The sequence below is a fragment of the Corapipo altera genome, unplaced genomic scaffold (assembly GCF_003945725.1).
Source record: "Corapipo altera isolate COAL_440 unplaced genomic scaffold, ASM394572v1 1b, whole genome shotgun sequence".
In the NCBI taxonomy this organism is placed as follows: Eukaryota; Metazoa; Chordata; class Aves; order Passeriformes; family Pipridae; genus Corapipo; species Corapipo altera.
In genome coordinates, this window is record NW_020884881.1 from 19,700,685 (window position 1) to 19,719,918 (window position 19,234).

Genomic DNA, 19,234 nt, shown 5'->3' on the forward strand with positions numbered 1-19,234 from the left:
GGGGGGGGGGGGAAGGAAAGCTCAATTCCAGGGTGTTTTAGCAAGAGGTTGTTACAGAAAATGCAAGCAACCAATGTTGGGTTGTCTGGCCTGGATGGTGCTGGTTCCTCAGCACAAGGGAAAGGTACATCTCATTCCAAGCCCTGTGCCTTTGGGAAGAGGTTTGGTCTGGGATGGGACATGATGGGCAATAACAAGGAGATGTTTTCAGAATGGGATATATGGGACAGCACAAAATTAGAGTGATTTTGTGCTCCAGAAAGGAGAAAACTGGTGAATAGCTTTCAGCCTGGAAAAGAATGATATGGAGAAAATAATATCTGCTCCTTAGAGCAAAGAATATTTAAGGTACATACAGGAAATGTTGCTCAGGTATTAGGGGAAACTTAATACCTCTTGCCAGGACAAGGAATTCCCCAGGAAAAAACACCAGGGAAATCTGAAGCTGATTGTGTGGGTTTGATCTTGACTCCCAACTGGGGCCAGTCCCCCATCCTCTTTTTTTTGTTTGTTTGTTTCCAACCTTAAAATGTGGCTCTGAAGGGGAAAAAAAAAAGCAGGTGCCCTGCAGAGACGTGTGTGCCTGTGTGTGCGTGTGTGCAGGCACGCACCAGGAAAACAGGGATCACACCTTGCTGGCTGCTGGGTTTGGAAATCCTCCCACGTCCCTCGGCGAAAGACCCGTGGTCATCTGATTTAAAGCCTTTGGAGCTGTTTTATGCCGAGATTAATTTCCCCATCGTGGAGGGTGTGTTAGAGAAGGGTTTGGCAGCTGCTCTGGCAGCGTGGGCTCGTGGTGGCAAAGGGATGGTGGGATGCCAGGTGAAAAAGCGGCCTGGGGGGCGTTGGTGGTGTGATCCAAGCACTGCAGTGAAGCCCAAGCCAACTCTGGGTGTTTTTCCCATGTGACAAGGCCACTGAGCCTGGTTTTCAGATGGTAGAGGCATTAAAAGCGCCAGGGTTGTGCCAGTGCCTGTTTACCACACAAATACAGCAATGGAGAGTCCTTCTCCATCACTGCAGGAGGGAGGCAGGACTCCAAAAGGAGGGTTTTTCCTAAAGGTGGGATGCTGGCCCTGACAAGGCAGGTTGTAGGCATGTCTGCCTGCTCTCAGGTTGGGAGATGAGGATGTGCTATCAGTGACTGCATCTCTGTGTGGTTTAGTTCGCAGACTCAGGAAGTCTGAGAGGTGGTAACAACACGTTTCTCCCCACCAGATGGTTTCTGTGGAGAGATTGGAGTGCAGAGTGGGCCCCATTTCACCCACTGGACCTCAAGGGAGCTGCACACCCCTTGTGAGCCTCCTAAAACAGTTTCTAGTGGAGCGGTGGTTCCACCTGCAGCTGGTGGCAGCAGAAGTTGTCCCACCTTCCCACCACAGCCTGGCATGTCCTGCCCTGCACCAGCACCACAAGATGAGGTGGGCTCTGTTGATTGGTTGTGCACCACCCTGTCAGCACCAACGAGAACACAACCAGTGGGCATGGTGAATCCTTAAATCTGCTAAAAACTCTCCATGGCTTGTCACAAAAGCTAAAGAAAGTGCAATGTCCAAGAGGCAGTGGAGAGGTTACGCTCACTGGGTGCTTTCTTGGAGCTTCAGGGAGAAGGGAGGTGCTGGGAGGAGTGCGATGAGGGGACAGACACCTGTTCCTTTGAGTTGTCTACTCCTGTTTGGCTCAAGGGGCCAGTCAGGTGAAAGGGGATGAAACAAAACCAAGAGCCAGAAGGAAAATGCCACGGCAAGAAACACTGGCCAGGGGGCAAAGCAGGACACGAGGGGATTTCCAGCCTTCCAGGAAAGGTGTTCATTGAAAACAAGGCGATGGTTTGACTCAGGCACAAGCTGGTGAGTCAGGAGAGCCAGGGCCAGTTCTGCCACACGTTTCCTCCCTGCCCTTTGAGCAGACACCCACGCTGTCACTGTCACCAGGACAGCCCCCACAGGGAGCTGCAGCAGCCAGGACCCCCCTCAAGCAGCTCCTGACTCCACACTTGGCTTCTCTGCATCGTGTGCTTTGCCCATTGGTGCTCATAAATCCTCCCTGGTGACGGGAAATGCTGGATAAAAAGTTTTTCAGGGTTGCCAAAAAAACACGACAACGAGGAGTGGCGTGACCGGCAAAGGCAGCAGCATGTGGGTTTGCAGGGCATTGCCAGCAAGCCAGAAGGCATCCCAAAGTGACAGAATTATCCCTTTCATTACCAAAAAAAGCTGCAGAAAGGCAATTCACCACCCTTAGCTCTAACCACTCTGCAAAAGCAGAGAGTTTCCCATCAGAGGGTGTTATAATCTGACTCACTGCAGGAGCTGTGATAGCAAGGAAGTGCTCTGAAGAGAAGGGGACAGGCAGCAGGAGTAACAATACCGGGATGTGGCACAGTCCTACCCTTTCCCTTCGTGCTTATGGGCAAACGGCACCTCTGCTCCTGCTAACAAGAGCCTCCTTGATCTCAGCAAGCAGAAATGGGAGCAGGAGATGTCGTAACTTCTGCTAACAGAAAATAAAAAGGCTTAATAAAGAGCGGTATTGTTACAGTGACCAGGCTCCTCCCACCACGTGTCTGGAAATCATAGTGCTTGGTGGCAGGAATCACCTCTGGAATGTCATCCCCACCAGGCCCTTTCTCCTGCCAAAACAATCCCCATTATCAGCTTCTCTGCTGTGTAATAACTTCTGCCACCTTTGAATACAAGCTGCTTGCAGGAGAACAGAGAATCACAGAATGGTTTGGTTTGGAAGAGATCTTAAAGATCGTGTAGTTCCAATCCCCTGCCATGGGCAGGGACACCTTCCAGTAGACCAGGTTGCCCTAAGCCCTGTCCACCCTGGCCCTGAACACTTCCAGGGATGGAGCAGCCACAACTGCACTTTCATGGGAATTTTTTATGCTGAAGGAATCAGTCCTTATGGAGGTAGGGATGTGGCGATGAAGGACCTTGGGAAAATTAGGGATGATTTTCAAACCCACTGCTCTCCTCTGCATTGTGGGCTCTCAGCTCCTCCAGCCCCTTGCTAGCCCTGAGGTTGTGCTCAACTCAGCTACATGTTGCCACCTCGGAGACAAGTGTCCAGTTCTCCTTGTGGTCAATGGCCATGGAGAAGTTGCCACTGGGGCCATTGGGCCCATCCATCATCAAAGCACCCTCCTCTGGGATCTGCCCACACATTGCCTCCTGATGGGACTGGGATGCCTGGCTCACATTGTACACCTCACTCCAGAGGGCTAAAGAAGGTGAGACCCCTCTCACCCCATGTGACATTTGTGAGGACACCCACTAGACTGTTCTCAGCCTGGGGAGAGATGTTTAATCCAACTCATGTGTGCAGCAACCACAAGGCACCACTGGCTTTCCACTGCCAGGCCAGCAGATGAAGGACAGAGCTCAGGTTTCAGCCACAGACCCCTCAGGAGCTCCCTGAACCCCTCTGCTTGTGTTTTTTTCAACATCCCTCCTTCTTTTGCCACTGCAAGCTGTGGCTGCTCCTCCAGATGCTGCTCAGGACCCCAGCCCTGGTCCACCACATGCCCAAGGCTCTTCTAATCTCCACCGTGCTGTGAGTCCTTGTGTACCCTGCAAAGACAGAGTGCTCAGCACAGTTGGCTGCAGCTGTCCAAGCTGACTCTGCTTGTGGTTGTACCAGTGTTGCACAACCACAGCCAGTGTCCATGTTGGCAGAGCCCCTTTGCAGAAACAAAATGTTCACCATCACCTCTCCAAACCACAGCCCTCATCCATCCAGGACCAACTCTGCCCCCAGCATGATCCTCCTTGGCAGTCCCAGAGAAGAGCATCAGCAGCCAAAATCAACACCAGCCACTCCAGAGTCTGCCCCCTCATCAAGCAGGGCCCTGAGTCCTGTCTCTTGCCCAATTCAAATCATTCAACACCATTTTTGCTCACAGAATTCCAGCAGTGACATGCCCTGGTGACCTGCAATCCGAACAGTGCCCAGTGAGTTCTCCATCCAACAGCTTGAAGTCAACCCACACCTTTACATATATCCATAAATGATTTATTCACAGCGTCACACGTTTTGTTTCCACTTGCACCAGGCATCTGTCGTGCCCTTGGTAGCTTGACAGTGGTTGTACCCAAACCCTGGGGAGCCAGACCTGGGTTGAGGCAACCTCTGGTATCAATCCAGGCTGGGGTATGAAGGGATTGAGAGCAGCTCTGCTGAGAAGGACTCGGGGATGCTGGTGGATGAGAGGCTGGATATGCCTCAGCCATGTGCTCTGTGTGCTGGGCTCATCCCACAGCATGGCCAGCAGGTGAGGGGGGGATTCTGCCCCTCCACTCCACTTGCATGGGACCCCACCTGGAGCACTGTGTCCAGCTCTAGGGTCCCCAGCATAAGAAGGATGTGGATCTGCTGGAGCAAGTCCAGAGGAGGCCACGGAGATGCTCAGAGGCTGGTGCACCTCTGCTGTAGAGACAGGCTGAGAAAGCTGGGGTTGTTCAGTCTGGAGAAGAGAAGGCTCCTGGGAGACCTTAGAGCCTCTTCCAGTTTCTAAAGGGAACCTATAAAAAAGATGGGGACAGATTTTTTAACAGGGTCTGTTGCAGTAAGACAAGGAACGATGGTTCCCAAGTGAAGGAGAGTTGATTTAGATTAGATATAAGGAAGAAATCTCTTACAATGAGGGTGATGAGGCACTAGCACAGGTTGCCCAGAGAGGTGGTGCATGCCCCATCCCTGAAAGTGTTCAACACTAGGTTGGACTGGACTTTGAGCAACCTGATCAAGTGCAAGATGTCCTTGCCCTGGTGGGGGGGGGTTTGGAAGGAAGTGATCCTTTATGTCCTTTCCAACCCACACTGTTCTGTGCTTCTACAATCATGCATTCGATCTCTGCTCACTGGCTTTCAGTCTTATCTCCAGTTCCTTCCCAGCCAGCAATAAAACCAGGGTTTCATTAGTCCTCTGACAGATGACAAATGTCCCTCTGGCAATATCCTGGCAGCTTATCACCTGCACACTCCCAAGCTTCCCTGCACCAGCTGCAGTAATTAAATCAGATTTTTCAGGAAGGGTACTTTAGGTGAAAGCTCCCAACACCTCCTGCCAGCAGAGCTGCAGCCCTGGATGGGCCTTTGCCAGGGTTATGGCACTGTTTGGGGATCAGGACTTTCTCCACTTTTTTCCCCACTTGATGCAGCGATGCTGAAAGAAATTAATTCCTGCCCTAAGCTCATTTCTTCTGTTTTACTTGGGCATCCCTGCTAGAAATACCTTTCTTTAATATTTGAAACTGCCAAATGCCTTGAGATGAGCAAATGGCAACTGTTGTACAGACATGAAATGCAGATCCTGGGGCAATGCCACTGGCTATGATGCTCAAGGAGAAAGGAGGCAAGGCAACCAGTATTTTCCACAAACTTGTCCGGGAGACCCAGACAAGTGATGCCAAAGCTGCAAGCAGTGAGAAACTGGCAGAGATAGGGGTGGAGTCTGCATTTTATTCTGCAGGATACTCCAGTTCCACACACAGGGCTGTGCAAAGAAAGTTTAGATCCTCTGAAATGTTCATCTCAAAGCCTCCCTGTGCCTCAAGCTACCCAGGGTGTGCAGAGCAGCAGCCCTTAGGCAAAGCCTCCTCTTTGCCCCCTGGATCCAGGCGGCAGTGAGCAAGCCCTGGGGTCAGACACTGTTCCCAAAAGGCTCCCAAATGAAAGGTTCAGCCTCCTTGCCAAGCTGGCTGAAGTCCTATTTTCCTCTGGAAGGATCAAGCACACAGCCTGACTCCAACCTGGCCCAGGCCACCACCTTCAGCAAGGATTTTTATGCACCAAGTTGAGCTACAAGGAAAATATCTTCATGCTCAACTCTCCTGCAAACTAAGGACATGTACAGCTGGCCTGGGCAGCTTCTGAAGGGCAGCCAGAAGTCCGTGCTCTCCATAACCCTCCTGCCTGGTGACTTACAGATATGCCCATGGGAAGCCCAGGCAGCCCAGACACAGTCCCTGAGCAGTGCTCCAGGCAGGGCTGGGGACATGGGGTCTCACCAGCCCAAAAGGATGCTCTAAGCAGGCTGCAGCCAGGTCACAGACAGCCTCTACAAGCATTACCAGGGCCAAACTCACATAGGCCTGTTCTAGGCTGAGTCTTATAGTCTTTGTGAGAAAAGGGGTCCTCAGAGGGTCTCCAACATGAGCTGAGCATGCACATAGACTCACTTAGGTTGGAAAAACCCTTTAAGATCATCAAGTCGCACCATTAACCCAGCCAAGTCCACCACTAAACCACATCCCTAAGTGCCACATCTGCATGTCTTTTAAATCCCTCCAAGGACAGTGACTCCACCACTGCCCCGGGCAGCCTGTTCCAGGGCTTGACAACCCTTGTGAGGAGGAAAGTTTTCCTAATATACAAAAGCAACGGACAAAACCCATCCACAGTGGCCTCTCTTCCACCTTGGACTTTCTGGAGCTGCAAGTTGATGCACGGAGCTGCCGGCAGCTCTGGCATTTCAAGGTTGACCTCTAGAGGAAGTTTGTGGACAAGCAACGGCTGCGAGGGTGACACAACAGCTACGGAACCGAATTGCCAAGGACTTGGAGGTTAGCTGTGCCCCAGGTGTCCAGCAGCGATGACAGGCACAGCACGGTCCCTCAGCAAACCGGTCCTCCCCAGTTCATGGTGTACTGGGCAGGACCGCATGGAAAAGCATCAATTACTGCAAACCCTCCCTGTGTCCCCGAGTGCTGGAGATCTGCCTGTCATTTCTATCACTGGGATCCCTGCTGAGGCTGCAGTGGGGCCACGGGATCTGCCCTCCAGCATGGGAAGGCCCCCCTCATCTTTCCCTGCTCCCCACCAAGGGCTCAGCGCTTTTAAAGCCTGACAAGCTCTGCTTTCCTCCCGCCGCCCACCCCCCAGCATCTCTCCTTCTGCTCTAAATTAGTCCGTTTATCACCTAAAATTAAATCAAGACCCGCAGTCTGCTGCGAGGGTGTGAACCACATCACGCTTCGCTGAGCCTTAAAAGGCGACAGAAATCTCCGCGCCCGAGATAAAGGTTCTGTGAACATCACTGCGGGCAAACTGCCGCACACCCAAAACATCCTCCCCAGCGCAGGCGGAAGTGAGAAAAACAAATCCAGCCCTCTCTCCCCAATTTTCACTCCCTCCCTGCTGCCCTTTAATGTCATGTCAGCCTCAGGGTGTGACATCTCTGCAGTGTCCCCTCTGCCTCTGCCCCGCCAGCCTCAGCACGGCACTGGCTGTCCAATGGTCCAAGGACACTGATCCACTCTGGCAAAGCACCTGCGTGGGATCTGAGCAGCACTTTCTCTCTGTGTCCTTGCCCATCCCAACTTAACCCTGGTTCCCTGGCTTTTCTGTCTCCTGGAGAAGAGTTTTTCCCCTCCGTTTCTCCTGCCAGTAGAGTTGCCAGGACAGGGGACCACCACAAGCATCCTTGCCTGTGCCTCCACCATGCCCGCACATCCCTCCGGGATGAGGAGGAGGTGACATTAAAGTCTCCTTCACAGCAGCCCGGAAGGGATGTAAAACTCATCCATAGCCCCGTGGGGCAGCACAGGAGCACCCACCAGGGTTTTAGGTCCCATAACCGGATCCTTTCTTGCCCACAGTGCCAAACCAGGGGATGGCAAGGGGGAGGTTTCTGTCAGCTGCTGGGATGGAGTTTTGGGGAAAAGAGATGGTTTGGGGAGCAGCTCGGAGAGCACCACGGCGTGAAAGAGGCTCGCCCAGGTGGGGTACCCTTCTGAAAAGCCATTTACCTCCCAATCTCTCCTCTCGGGCTCCCAGCCCCTCCGCTGAGCACCTCCCAATGACACAAATGCGCGCAGCTTGCCAGTTCTCAGCCTGCATCGCCCCAAAACAACCCCCGGCAACAACCCCAGCCCAGAAGCGTCCCACGTCCTTTTGTCCTCAGCCCTTGCACCACCCAGAGCACCTTGCACCACCCGGTTTATCCCCACGGGCAGGGACAAGATGAAAAGCCCCACAGCTCGGGGAAGGTGGAGGGGGGACAGTTGCCCTTTGCAGGCTCCACAGAAATACTGCCCCCAAACACAGCATGGAGGGGTGTCCCCCATCCTCCCCCGAAAGCCAGCGGTGCGGCAAAGCTGGGCACAGCCCGCTGCTCCCCTCTCTCATCCCTGCCGGGACACGGACCCCAGCCCCAGCCCTGGACACCCAGGTCCGGGGGAGCATCCCGGGGTGTTGCCCCTCCATCCATCCCCTACCTCTGCGGAACGGCATGGGGCAGGGGGAGGCAGGGCTGCGCTCGGACGCCTGGGTTCCGTGGCTGCGGACGCCTTCTCTCAGATATGTATATATATTAAAATATATATGTTTCTTCTGTATTTGTATTTTCTTCCTTCCTCCTTCTTCTTCTCTTAGAAGGAAACGGACATATTTGGGCAAAGCCCGGCAGAAACCCGCGTCATTCGGAGGGTGGCACTGCGGAAAGGAGGAAGTTCTTGCAATTTCAGAGCTTTTAACCCTTCGCTTCCTGGAGGCAGCAGGGCTGGGAGAGAGGTAATAGGGACAGGACAGGGAGCTGATGGCCTTAGAAAGGGATGGAAGGCGCTGGGAACGGGTTTTTGGATCGGTCTGTGGTGGATTTTTCCGTGGTGGGACCAGTACAGAACTGAGTGTAATGGATGTGAGTGGGATAATGGAGTTTTAGGCTCCTGCATCACTTCTGCCGATTTCTGAGCTCAGCAGAGCACTGATCCCATCTTCTTTGTGGAGGCACTGGAACCAGCTGGGAAAATTCAACTGCTTCCAAAACAAGGGTACCAGAAACACAGATCCCCCTGTTTAGCATCTCCTGTCTACCCATGTGCAGGCTGGATCACTCAAGGCAGTTGGAAGTTCAGATCCTGCTGTTCTAAGCCCCATGCTGAGGATGGGTAAATCCCTTTCTCCTGGGATCATGAGGCTGGGATGAGTCGTGACCTGAGCCCAGAGTTTTGGAGCACCAATAGGGAGTATTATCACCTGGGACAGTTGTTTATTTTTACTGTAGCTCCTTTACTGCCCTCCGTGGAGGCAGAAAGAGGCATTGGCTTGGAGCTAGTTCAAGAGAAACTCTTTGAACTGTGCATGACTGGACCCCAGCCTTTCATCTTGGTGGTTAACAGTGATACCACGAGCTCCTTGCTGTGTCTTTGCTCCCTGCAAAACTGTTTTTCCCTCCTGGAGTCACCAAGACTTTCCCCAAACCACCCCTGTGATGTTCTAAAGCCTTCCTGCCCATCTTCTGCAGCCTCCAGCCCCATCCAGACCACCATGATGCTCAAGGTGAAAATTCTTCATCCTCTCCAGTGCAGGGGCTGCCAGATTTGGCTTAACTTCCCCTGGAGAAACCTGTTTAAGCCAGTGAGTGAGGAGCACTGCAAAACAAAAAAAAAAGGCCCCCAGGCTGTTATGAGAGCTGTGACTCCAGCAGGGATGGCAGGGACATCAACATCTTACATGGCATTGTTGCCTCAGCCCTGCTTGGGGAGTGATGTCCACTGCACATGGAAATATTCCTGAGCCCCACCACCCTGTGAGGGAAAAAAACACAGAAGATTCAGTGGCATGGGCTGCTGGGCTTCCTTTCAGCAACTGGAACCAGTTACAGCTGTTGTTTTTTTTCTCTGCCCCAACAGACATGGCTGGACAGGCTGGAGTTGCATCTCTCCAGGCAACTTGAGCAGGCAACCATTTTCTTGGGCAAAAATCATCCAAAAATGGAATTTCCCAGGATATTTAGTAACCTTAAATGGCCACAGGCTGGGAAAGTTTAAGACAGGTGGGTTGGACATCCATGTGCTGCTGCCACATAGCCCAGAAGGTAAAGGACATCCCTTCTTCACTCCAGGTGATGGTCCAACATCCAGGCAGAAGGGAAGGACACCCCAGCCACGCCCAAGGTCAGGGCAGCATGACCCAGGAGCTCTGCTGGTTCACTCTGACTCTAACCCAGTCCTCTGCTTTGGCAAATGAGTGATATTCCTTGGCGTGATGAGCTTTCAAATCCCTATAAAACATAAAAATAGATTTTTACAGTTTTATTACCCAGTATAAATGTGGATTAGCAGTTCATCTCCAGGAGAGTATTTCCAACACATGACTCCAAGGCTTGGCAAAAGAAACATAATGAAAAATACTCAGGGTTAGACCCAATAATGAACTCGAGTGTCTTATCCACCAAAATATATGTTTGGGTGCTCATGTCCCAGTTTGTTGTCCCTGATATTCTGCTCAGTGCCTGCACAGCTTGGAAGGGGCTTAACTCCTTGTGTAGTTTTTTTTCTGCAGCACTAGTCTTGCCTGGACCCTGTCACTTCAGCTCCAAAAATTTCCCAGCAGGAACATTTCAGAGCCTTGTAGGTGTGACCAGGTCCTTTATCAGAGAATGATGGATCAGGTCCCCATTAAGGTGCTTCTGTCACCTGGACCCTGCTCTCGGATTTGCTCCAGTCATTCTGTGCATTGGCCCAGAAAGATCTCAGGTGGAACCATCTTTGGTGTCCATTTTCCCTATGGGAAAATTCCAGAAATCAGCTTCCAAGCTCCAGCCAAGGCTGCCACAGGAATCAGAGCATCTTGTTGCCTCATTGCCTGTATTAGATACTATTGTTTTTTACCCACAGAAAGCACCTCAGGCATCTCAGTAGTGCCAGGCAGTTTAAATAAAGAGAGAAGACTTCAAGCATAGTCTGGGTACTTCTGGTGGATGAGGATCTTCACCCCTTCCCGACTGTTCAACAGATTTTCTGTCTAGGATCTAAAAAGAACAACATAAAAGGACAATATTAATGATAATTATAAAATTGCTGAGAATCAGGCTGGTCTCAAAAGAAGGTTTAGATTAAACTAAATAAACTATGGTCCAGGACAGTGAAATCAGGGCATCTGCTCTTGGCAGAGCACAAATGCCAGGTTGCACAGTCAGAGAGGGTGGCAGTGGCTCAGCATCACTTGAAGTTTTCAGAAAAGTTGGGCAAACATGGTGGGAAAGGTCTCAGCCAGCACTGATCACACCCTGGGGCTGAGGGATGGTCCAGATGCTTCTGGAGATCTTCCCAAGTGCTGGTTTCCATGGGAGAGGCACTCAGAGACTCGATGTTTGCCAGCATGTTTCCCAAATGTGTCTTGGAGGAAACTGTCTCCAAAGAACATAAAAGCATAATTTAATGACTATTAATATTTTAGGGGGATTGTTTAGTTAGAACTGATACAGCAAAGGGTCCTTTTACCTGTCTCCCCAGGCTTAAACCCATATTTTGTAGAAACACAGAATGGTCTGGGTTGGAATGGATCTTAAAGACCATTTCATTCCAAACTCCCCACCATGGGCAGGGACACTTTCCATTATCCCAGGTTGCTCCATGCCTCATCCAACTTGTCTTTGAATACTTCCAAAGAGGGGGTATCCACAGCTTCTCTGGGCAACCTATGCCACTGTCTCACCACCCTCACAAGGAAGAATTTCTTCCCAATATCCCTTCTAACCCTGCCCTCTGGCAGTTTGAAGCCATTCCCCCTTGTCCTGTCCCTCCATCCCTTGTCCAAAGTCCCTCTCCAGCTCTCCTGGAGCCCCTTTAGGCCTTGGAAGGGGCTCTCAGCTCTCCCTGAAGCCTTCTCTTCTTCAGGCTGAACACCCCCAGCTCTCCCAGCCTGTTTCCAGAGCAGAGGAGCTCCAGCTGAGATGCAGTGACTGCAGCCCTCAGCTTCATCCTTAACCCCAGAAAAACCCTCCTTGGCCAAGATGGAGACTGGATTGGCCTTCCCCACCCTGCACCGGATCCATAGGGATGCACAACCAGGCTTTGCATCAAGGGGCACAGAGACGAGCTCAGCTGCTCAGCATTTCTGCACATACCTGAGGGAAGCTGAGACATCCTTACCTGTACAGGGAATACAGGGAATAATTGATCTTTATATCAGTGATTGCCCAGCCAGGAAATCAGTATTAACTCTCCTCCCTTTCCAGTCAGTTAGATAATGGGGGGGAGCAGTCTGGGAGACAGGAATGTCAGTGCTTTTCCTGAGCTGGAGCCACACAGCCATTTCAGCTGAGAATCAGTCATGGGGATCTCCTTCAATACAGTGGTTGTACTCTACAAGCAAAAAAGAATGCAAACAGCTCCTTTGAAATATTTATAACATCTTGAATGGCTTGTGTGGCACAAACCCAAGAAAGACAAGGGTGCTTGTAATTGCTGGCTCTGGGTATGTCAGGGGATGTGCTTACATTGATTGATCTGCCTTGCATAATCCTATTTTGTACTTTTATAGGATGTTTGAGTGCTCAGGCAGGCTGAGAGCTGCTCTTGTGCCTAAGCCAGCCTCCAAGGTGGCACTTCAGTGACCAGGCACTGACAATCACGCTTCTGTTTCCAGCCCATGCCCAAGATGTTTGCTAATTTTCCCAAGCTGCAGCAGCCAGAGGCACCTGGGTTGACAAGGAGGTGTTAGGTCATAGGTTGGACTCAATGATCTCAGAGGTCTTTTCCATCCCAGTCAGTTCTGTGTGATTCTGTGCATGGTACCCAGCTCCCTTTCGCACAGTGAGCTCTCCCCCCATGTTGATCACCAACCTGATTCTTCAGCCTTGCAAATTTAGCAGAAGAGAAGGTTGCAGAGAGGCTCATGGCCTCTCACTAGCAATGGAAATGCTGTTTCTGCTGGGAGAACAGGCAGCACAACCAGGCCATCAGGGCTTAATATGCAGCAGGGACTGGGAACAATAAGCTTTTGGAGACTTTACAGCCAACCTCCCTCCCCCTCCAGCCACTAAAACCTGACCTTGAGAGATTACTTTTATTAACCTCTGGTATTAGAGCTGCCCCCTTCATATCTCAAAGATTAAGTGCTCTATAAAGGTGTGAGGACGAGATTGGATTAGAAAGATACAGGTCAAAGACTTAGGACAAGGGGGAATGGCTTTAAACTGACAGAAGACAAGGTTAGATTGCAGATTAGGAAGAAATTCTTCTCTCTGAGGTGAGACACTGGCACAGGTTGCCCAGAGAAGCTGTGGATGCCTCATCCCTGGAAGTGTCCAAGGCCAAGTTGGACAGGGCTTGGAGCAACCTACTGTAGTCGAAGGTGTCTCTGCCCATGGCAGGGGTTGGAACTGGATGATCTTTAAGGTCATCATCCAGCCCAAACAATTCTGTGATTCTGTGACCAGGTATTCTTGGTGCCTTGCACAGCTCCAGGTCCTGGTCTCCTGTTTTGTACAGTTATCAGCTTTTGGGTTTTGGAGAGGAAGAAGGAACTGGACAGCATTTCCCAGGAGTGATCTGCAGGCAGTAGTTACTGCAGCTGTCAGGTACCAACCCTCATGGCTTTTCTACAGCTGCCAGTTCCAGCAGGTTTCTAACGTGATTTTGCTCTTCCCATGCAGGAAACTCACTCTCCCTTCTCCATTGATTTCCATGGCTTTGAACTGCTACCACACACCCAACCTGGCACTGAAGAGGAAATGTCACATTTGGAGAAACATCTGCATTCTTCTGCTGATACATCCAGAGTGACAAATAATCAATTCTACTTCACACATTCCAGGCTTGCTCCTTGCCATGGAGTTAAACCCCCTCCTTTTTTTTTTTTAATCAGAAAAAAGTATGTATTGATTTTATGATGCCAACATCATTATTTTTTAATATAAAAGCTGATAGCAGCTTTAAGTTTCCAGGCTTTTGTATTCCCCAACACTGTAGGAAAAACAAAAACCATCAGGCTTTTGCCCATGAATAAATCAACATGCTGGATAGAGACAAACCAAAGCAAAATGCTTCTAAATGATCAGGTAGAAATCCAAGTGAAGAAAGGGCAGGAAATACATGACTAGCACTGTGATAGCTGAAGATATTTTCAAAACTTACTTGATTTGCCTGTTAGCTGTAAATTCCTGACTTCCTTGGAAGAGCTGAGCCCCTGCAGGAGAACATGATACTTCTGGGACAGCATCTGTGGATGCTACTGTTATGTGGGATGATGTGCAGAGCTGTAACTGGTGTGGTGCAGGGAGAAGGGCTGGCTGCACAATCCTGGGTCTTCCTCAGAAATTTGTGCTTGAAGCAAATCCTCAAATCCCAGTTTTAAATTTTGCTTTAAGACTTTAAATTTTGCTGGGCAAGTGCATCACCCCCTCCTACAAAGAGGGAAGACAAGTTACTGGGAATTGCTCCAGCCCATATCCTCTCCCATCACTACAACTGCACAAACCCAGCACTCTCCCAAAGCAGAAAAACACAAATTCCCACCAGTTTTCCCTTCCTATCCTCTCAAGACAAGCAGGTGCTGGAGGAGCCTGGTGTGTTTTGCTAGAGTATCATTTGAGTTTTGGTTCACAGTTGCTATACAAGTTTTACAAGTTCAAAGCAGTGAAGTCCAAAAATGCTGCCCAGCTTTCTGCCTGGGGCAAAAGGTGGAGAAATCCATGATGAGATGAAGGCCTTTGTCTTGGCAGAACCACGTGGATTCCTGAGCTGTTGACTTGCTGCAAGCTCCCAGATGGAGGCCAGAGATCACACCTCAGAGACTGGGAGAGGGAAAACAACTCAGGGGTATGAAGTGGCAAAGATGTTTAAAAACTGCTTTGGCAAAACCCCCCACATTCTTTCTAGGGGAAGAATAAGAAGCAGGAGAGAAGAAAGGAAATGGTTAGGCATCTTCCTGGGAAAGATCTTGTTTTCCATACAGCTGACCTTGTCTTGGGCTTTAAGCATGGGCTACAGAGTGCTGGGAGATGGGGAGGAGCACCAGCCTTCAGGCTGCCCAAGCAGGGCAGTGGGATGTCCTGCACAGCCCAGTGGGAGCAGGACAGTGGTCCCCTGTCCCCTGCTGCCCACAGCTACAGGGCTGAGAGCCTGGGGAGTGGTAACACTGTTTGGACATAAGACATAAGGCTGTGCTCTTACATTTCTATGCTAACTAGAATTAAATGCAGCATGAATCCATGTGCTTTGGGATTTCCCCATTTCCTGATGCTACAAAGAAAAGGAAAAGAAAGGAAAAGCCATAAAGTTGCAATTATGAGCTCTGCAAGGATCAGAAATCAGAGAAAGCAGGTAAGAGAGGAAACATCTGCAGGAGTATACAGGCTATCCCTTCTCCAATTAATGCAATGTTTCCTTTGGCTTTCATGTCTGTTCTTCCACTGCAGCTTTTCCACCTCAATGCCCACTTCCACCCCCCCCATGCAAGTAGGACTTTGCTCACTGAAATGGAAAGCTGTGTTTGCACCTGTGCACAGAATGCCACGAGCAAGACCCAGCCCTGCCTGACACAGACAGACAGCAAGATCCCTAAAGGAGCACAGCTCACAACAGGATCACATTTGTATTTACTGCCAGCTACTGCACAACTCTGGGTAAGTTAAACACAGGCACACAGACAGGGACTTTATCAACCAGTTTTCTCTCTTGAGGAACATAAGTGGAAGACTTTAGGTTTGTCCAGCTTTCATTCCAGCAGTTATAAGTCCTGCAGATTTTACAGTAATTTTGTTCTCCTTGCCACTAACTGGACACAAAAGTATTTTTGCAGTAAAAAGGAGGTAAAATCATGCTGGACATTCAAGGCAAGCGGGCACATCTATCCCACTGACCTGCTGAGGAAGAAAGGCAACCTAACCAACCTAAGCACTCATTCAGAAAAAGTTTCAGAGTTCATAGATCCTTTGGTAAATTGGAGAAAGGAGCAGCTACTTGTTTATTACTCCTAACACAAGGCAAGAATATCTATCATTATATCTAGGGCTGCCCAGGGGTTAAAGGCTCTGGAGCTGGCTGGTATTGTGAACAACTCATATAATTGCCAAGTTTTGCATCCTTAAAAAATCCTGTCATCCTTTCTGAGGCAGGAAATGTCACTAAAGTCCTTTGAGGAAAAGGTCCATTTTTCAGCAACCTGGTCTAGTGGAAGGTGTCTTTGCCCAGGGCAGGGGGTTGGAACAAGATGATCCTTAAGGTCCCTTACAATCCAAACCACTCGATTTTATGAGTCAGAACAAGGCAAAGCAGGTGAATTTATCCACTAAACTACATCACAGGTGAAAAACGCTTGAAATGCAGGTTTAGGCCAAAGTGGGACAGAGGTGAGGTTCACATATTAAACATACAGTCAAGGGTCGTGTGTCCTGCCAGGAGCTGCCTGACCATCTCCAGCTGGGCTTTGGAAACCCCTTCTACAGCTGTAACCAGAAGCCAGTGGTGGTGTGTGATGATATGGGATGATAAAGGCACTGGGATTGCTCTTTAACTGCCTTGCAGCTTGAATAAAATCACAGCATCACAGGGCAAGAGGGAAGTCCTTTATTAGAAGTCCTGTCTACAGGACACATCAAAAAAAATTCCCAAGCCCAGGCACTAATCTCAAATCCATCTATGAAAAGCCACCTTTCCACAAATCAGCATAGCTGAAAGCCAAATCTCCTGGTTGTATCCTCTCATTGCTCAGCAACAGCAAATTAACAGACAGCACACACTGCCAACACAGTCAATCCCTACTCCTCTTTAAGGACAACTGCCCCATCACCTAAGGGCAGGAATTCTCCTAAGGACTCAATCATTATCACACTGTACTGCAGTTATTGGAACAGAAAGAGCTTGTAAGAAACATAGTAAGTCCTCCATGATCACAAGCAGCTCCTGCTTTATTGGGAAAAGGAACAGAGAATTTTAATTAATTTCTACAACTCTGGAGTAGCTAATCCTGAACACTGTTTTTTTATGAAGGACAAGAAGATCATTAGTAGCAGCCAGCATGAATTCACCGAGGGGAAGTTGTGCTTGACCAACCTGACAACCTTCTAGGATGAAAAGACTGGCTTGGCAGACACTGTCACTAATTATCTGGATGATGGGGCATCCCCAGCATGCTTGCAGATCACACCAAACTGGGAGGAGTGGCAGATACTCCAGAGGGTCGTGCTGTCACCCAGAGGTGCCTGGAGAGGTTGGGAAGAAGCTGGCAGGAGCATCATGGAGCTCAACCAGCAGGGCCAAGTCCTGTACCTGGGGATGAACAGCCCCAGAGATGAACATGGGATTTGATTAAAAGCAGCTCAGGATGATCTGAGTCTTCCTCAGGGCCTCTTGCACCAAGTGCTATAAGGACAAAGTATTCACTCCCTCATTAGACTTCTGCTTGTGCAGCAAGAAAGATCTGAGAGGTTTATGAACCTCTTTGAAACCTTCCATGTTTGTCCTCCTACCTTTAAGAAAACTATGTGGGGTTAAAATGCTTATTTTCTCCTGCAGACAAGGGTAAAATACCCTGACACACTCAATCCTACCACAGGAGCTTGGTTTCAGATAAACCCCTCCTAAAGCAAGCACTTACCCAGACTGCAGCACACAAATTACAAATCCTCCTGAACTTGCTTTAGAATCTAAAGTTCAAGGATAAGAGAACTTGCCATTTTCTGTTGTCAAAATAAAAAGCAGCACCACAAGGAATGTGGTTTTTGGCTGCATAGCTGCAAGTACAGGGCAAGACAGTGTAATCCCAACTCTCCAAACCACCTTCTGCATGTTCTTGGGCAAGACACTTCTTGTACCTCCGTGTTCAGACAGCAAGTTCTCTGGGGCAACAGCTCTCACCTTTCATGTAACAATGGCAAAGCAAGCTTAGATTTTGACAGTAGAGTTAAAAATGTTCCCTGTGAGCTCCAGCTCATCAGATTTTAGTCTGACATGGAGGAGGCAAGTGATAAACCAACAGAAATTCAATTTCAGCTAAGCACAAAGTACAATAAACCATAACCTGTGTGCTAAATGATGGGCTCTGAAACAGCTGCTGCTGCTCAGGAACACCTTGGGGTTGTAACAATTAGGGAAGCAATGAAGTCACTAAATCCCTGCTGTTAAAATAGCAGCCAATGTTCTCAATTAGGAAGAGAACAAGGGAGCAAAGGGTGATGCCACTATGCTCTTAAGACCTCAGCATTGCCAATGCACCAAGCACCTCATTCAGCCCCGGGCTGACACGTCCTACACGTCCCTGTCAGCTTCTTGTTCCCTTCAGGACACTGTCAAACCTCTCCAAGTAGACATCTGATCCAGATTCCCAGAAGCAATGAACAGTTCATACTTAGCCTGAGAGAAGGTGCAGTTATTCAGCACATTATTCAGCACACAGAGAATCACAGCACTTTGCAGAGACACTTAAAACATGGAATTAAAGCTTAACTTTGGTAAATCGTACCTGAAAGACATCCAATGCTTCAGCTGAAACAGAATAACCAAACCTGCAGTGCCAGTAAGGCAAATGCTCTTAACAGCCCATGACCCTCTTCATTTCCTGTAAAATCAGAACCTTCTAAGGCACCACACAAAAAGAGGAAACAAAAATCTTATTGCTTAAGACCAGGGTCACCAGCATGTACCTTACAGAAAGAGGTGGCTGCACAATTTCCAGAATGCAAAGACAACCAACCAAGCAAAACTTGGTGGCTGCAAAGAACTCCAAATTAAGTGCTGCTGAGCCTTTTGAAAGGGCACTGATGAATCACAGAGGAGAAAAATGGATGTATAAGCAGGGAAAGCTGGAGGTGTTAGATAAAAAGTCATATGAGAAACTACTAGAAATAGAAGTCAGTAACAAGATTCCAGAGGAGCCCAAATTCTCCAGCAGAGAAATGAATTCAGAAGCAAATTTTTCAAGGCATGCAAGATACAGCCATGCCTGAGGAAGTGTGAGCCAACATGATGACAGTGCTGAAGAACAGGGAGAATGTACACTTGCAAAAAAATGCTTCCTGCCAAGGAGATTATCACTGACAAGTGATACCTGACCAAGCTCAGTCAGTGTGTCTGACCCTTTGCAGGTCTCCACACCTGTGCACCTGTTTGTATTGGCTGTGGCAGCACCCCAAGGCCACCTGGCTCCAGCGCCATGTCTTTGTACAGCATCCACCACAGAGATGAAACTCAGGTGTTGCAGCTCTGCTACCACTTTAGTAGGTTTGCTTGTGACGTTTCAGTGACCCTATTGTACAGAAAAATACCTCATTTATAGCATCAGTCTCCTACACAAAACACTGACAGGAACAAACCCTCTCCCTTACGTTTTCATGGATAAATGTTACCCTTGTCTTCAACCACAATAAGGATTTTTGGAATGAAATGATTCAAAAGTTGCCGATAAAGTGATTCTCAGCAAATGGAAAACCTCCAAGTTATCAGACTGGAAGCTCAAAAGCTGGTATTAAACAGTAGAACAGCCGGTTAAAGACACAAAAA

At 49.3% G+C, this 19,234-nt stretch overlaps 1 protein-coding gene across 2 annotated transcripts in view; it reads right to left on the reverse strand.

Moving 5' to 3' along the window:
• The window catches only part of PFKFB3 (6-phosphofructo-2-kinase/fructose-2,6-biphosphatase 3), a 44,407-nt gene extending 36,021 nt beyond the window's left edge, over window positions 1–8,386 (reverse strand). For both annotated transcript variants that reach the window (XM_027639710.1, XM_027639706.1), the window contains exon 1: window positions 8,225–8,386. In XM_027639710.1, coding sequence (XP_027495511.1) covers window positions 8,225–8,240 — 16 coding nt within the window. In that variant the 5' untranslated portion in view covers window positions 8,241–8,386. The remainder of the gene's footprint in view (window positions 1–8,224) is intronic.
• Between the last annotated feature and the right edge of the window lie 10,848 nt (window positions 8,387–19,234).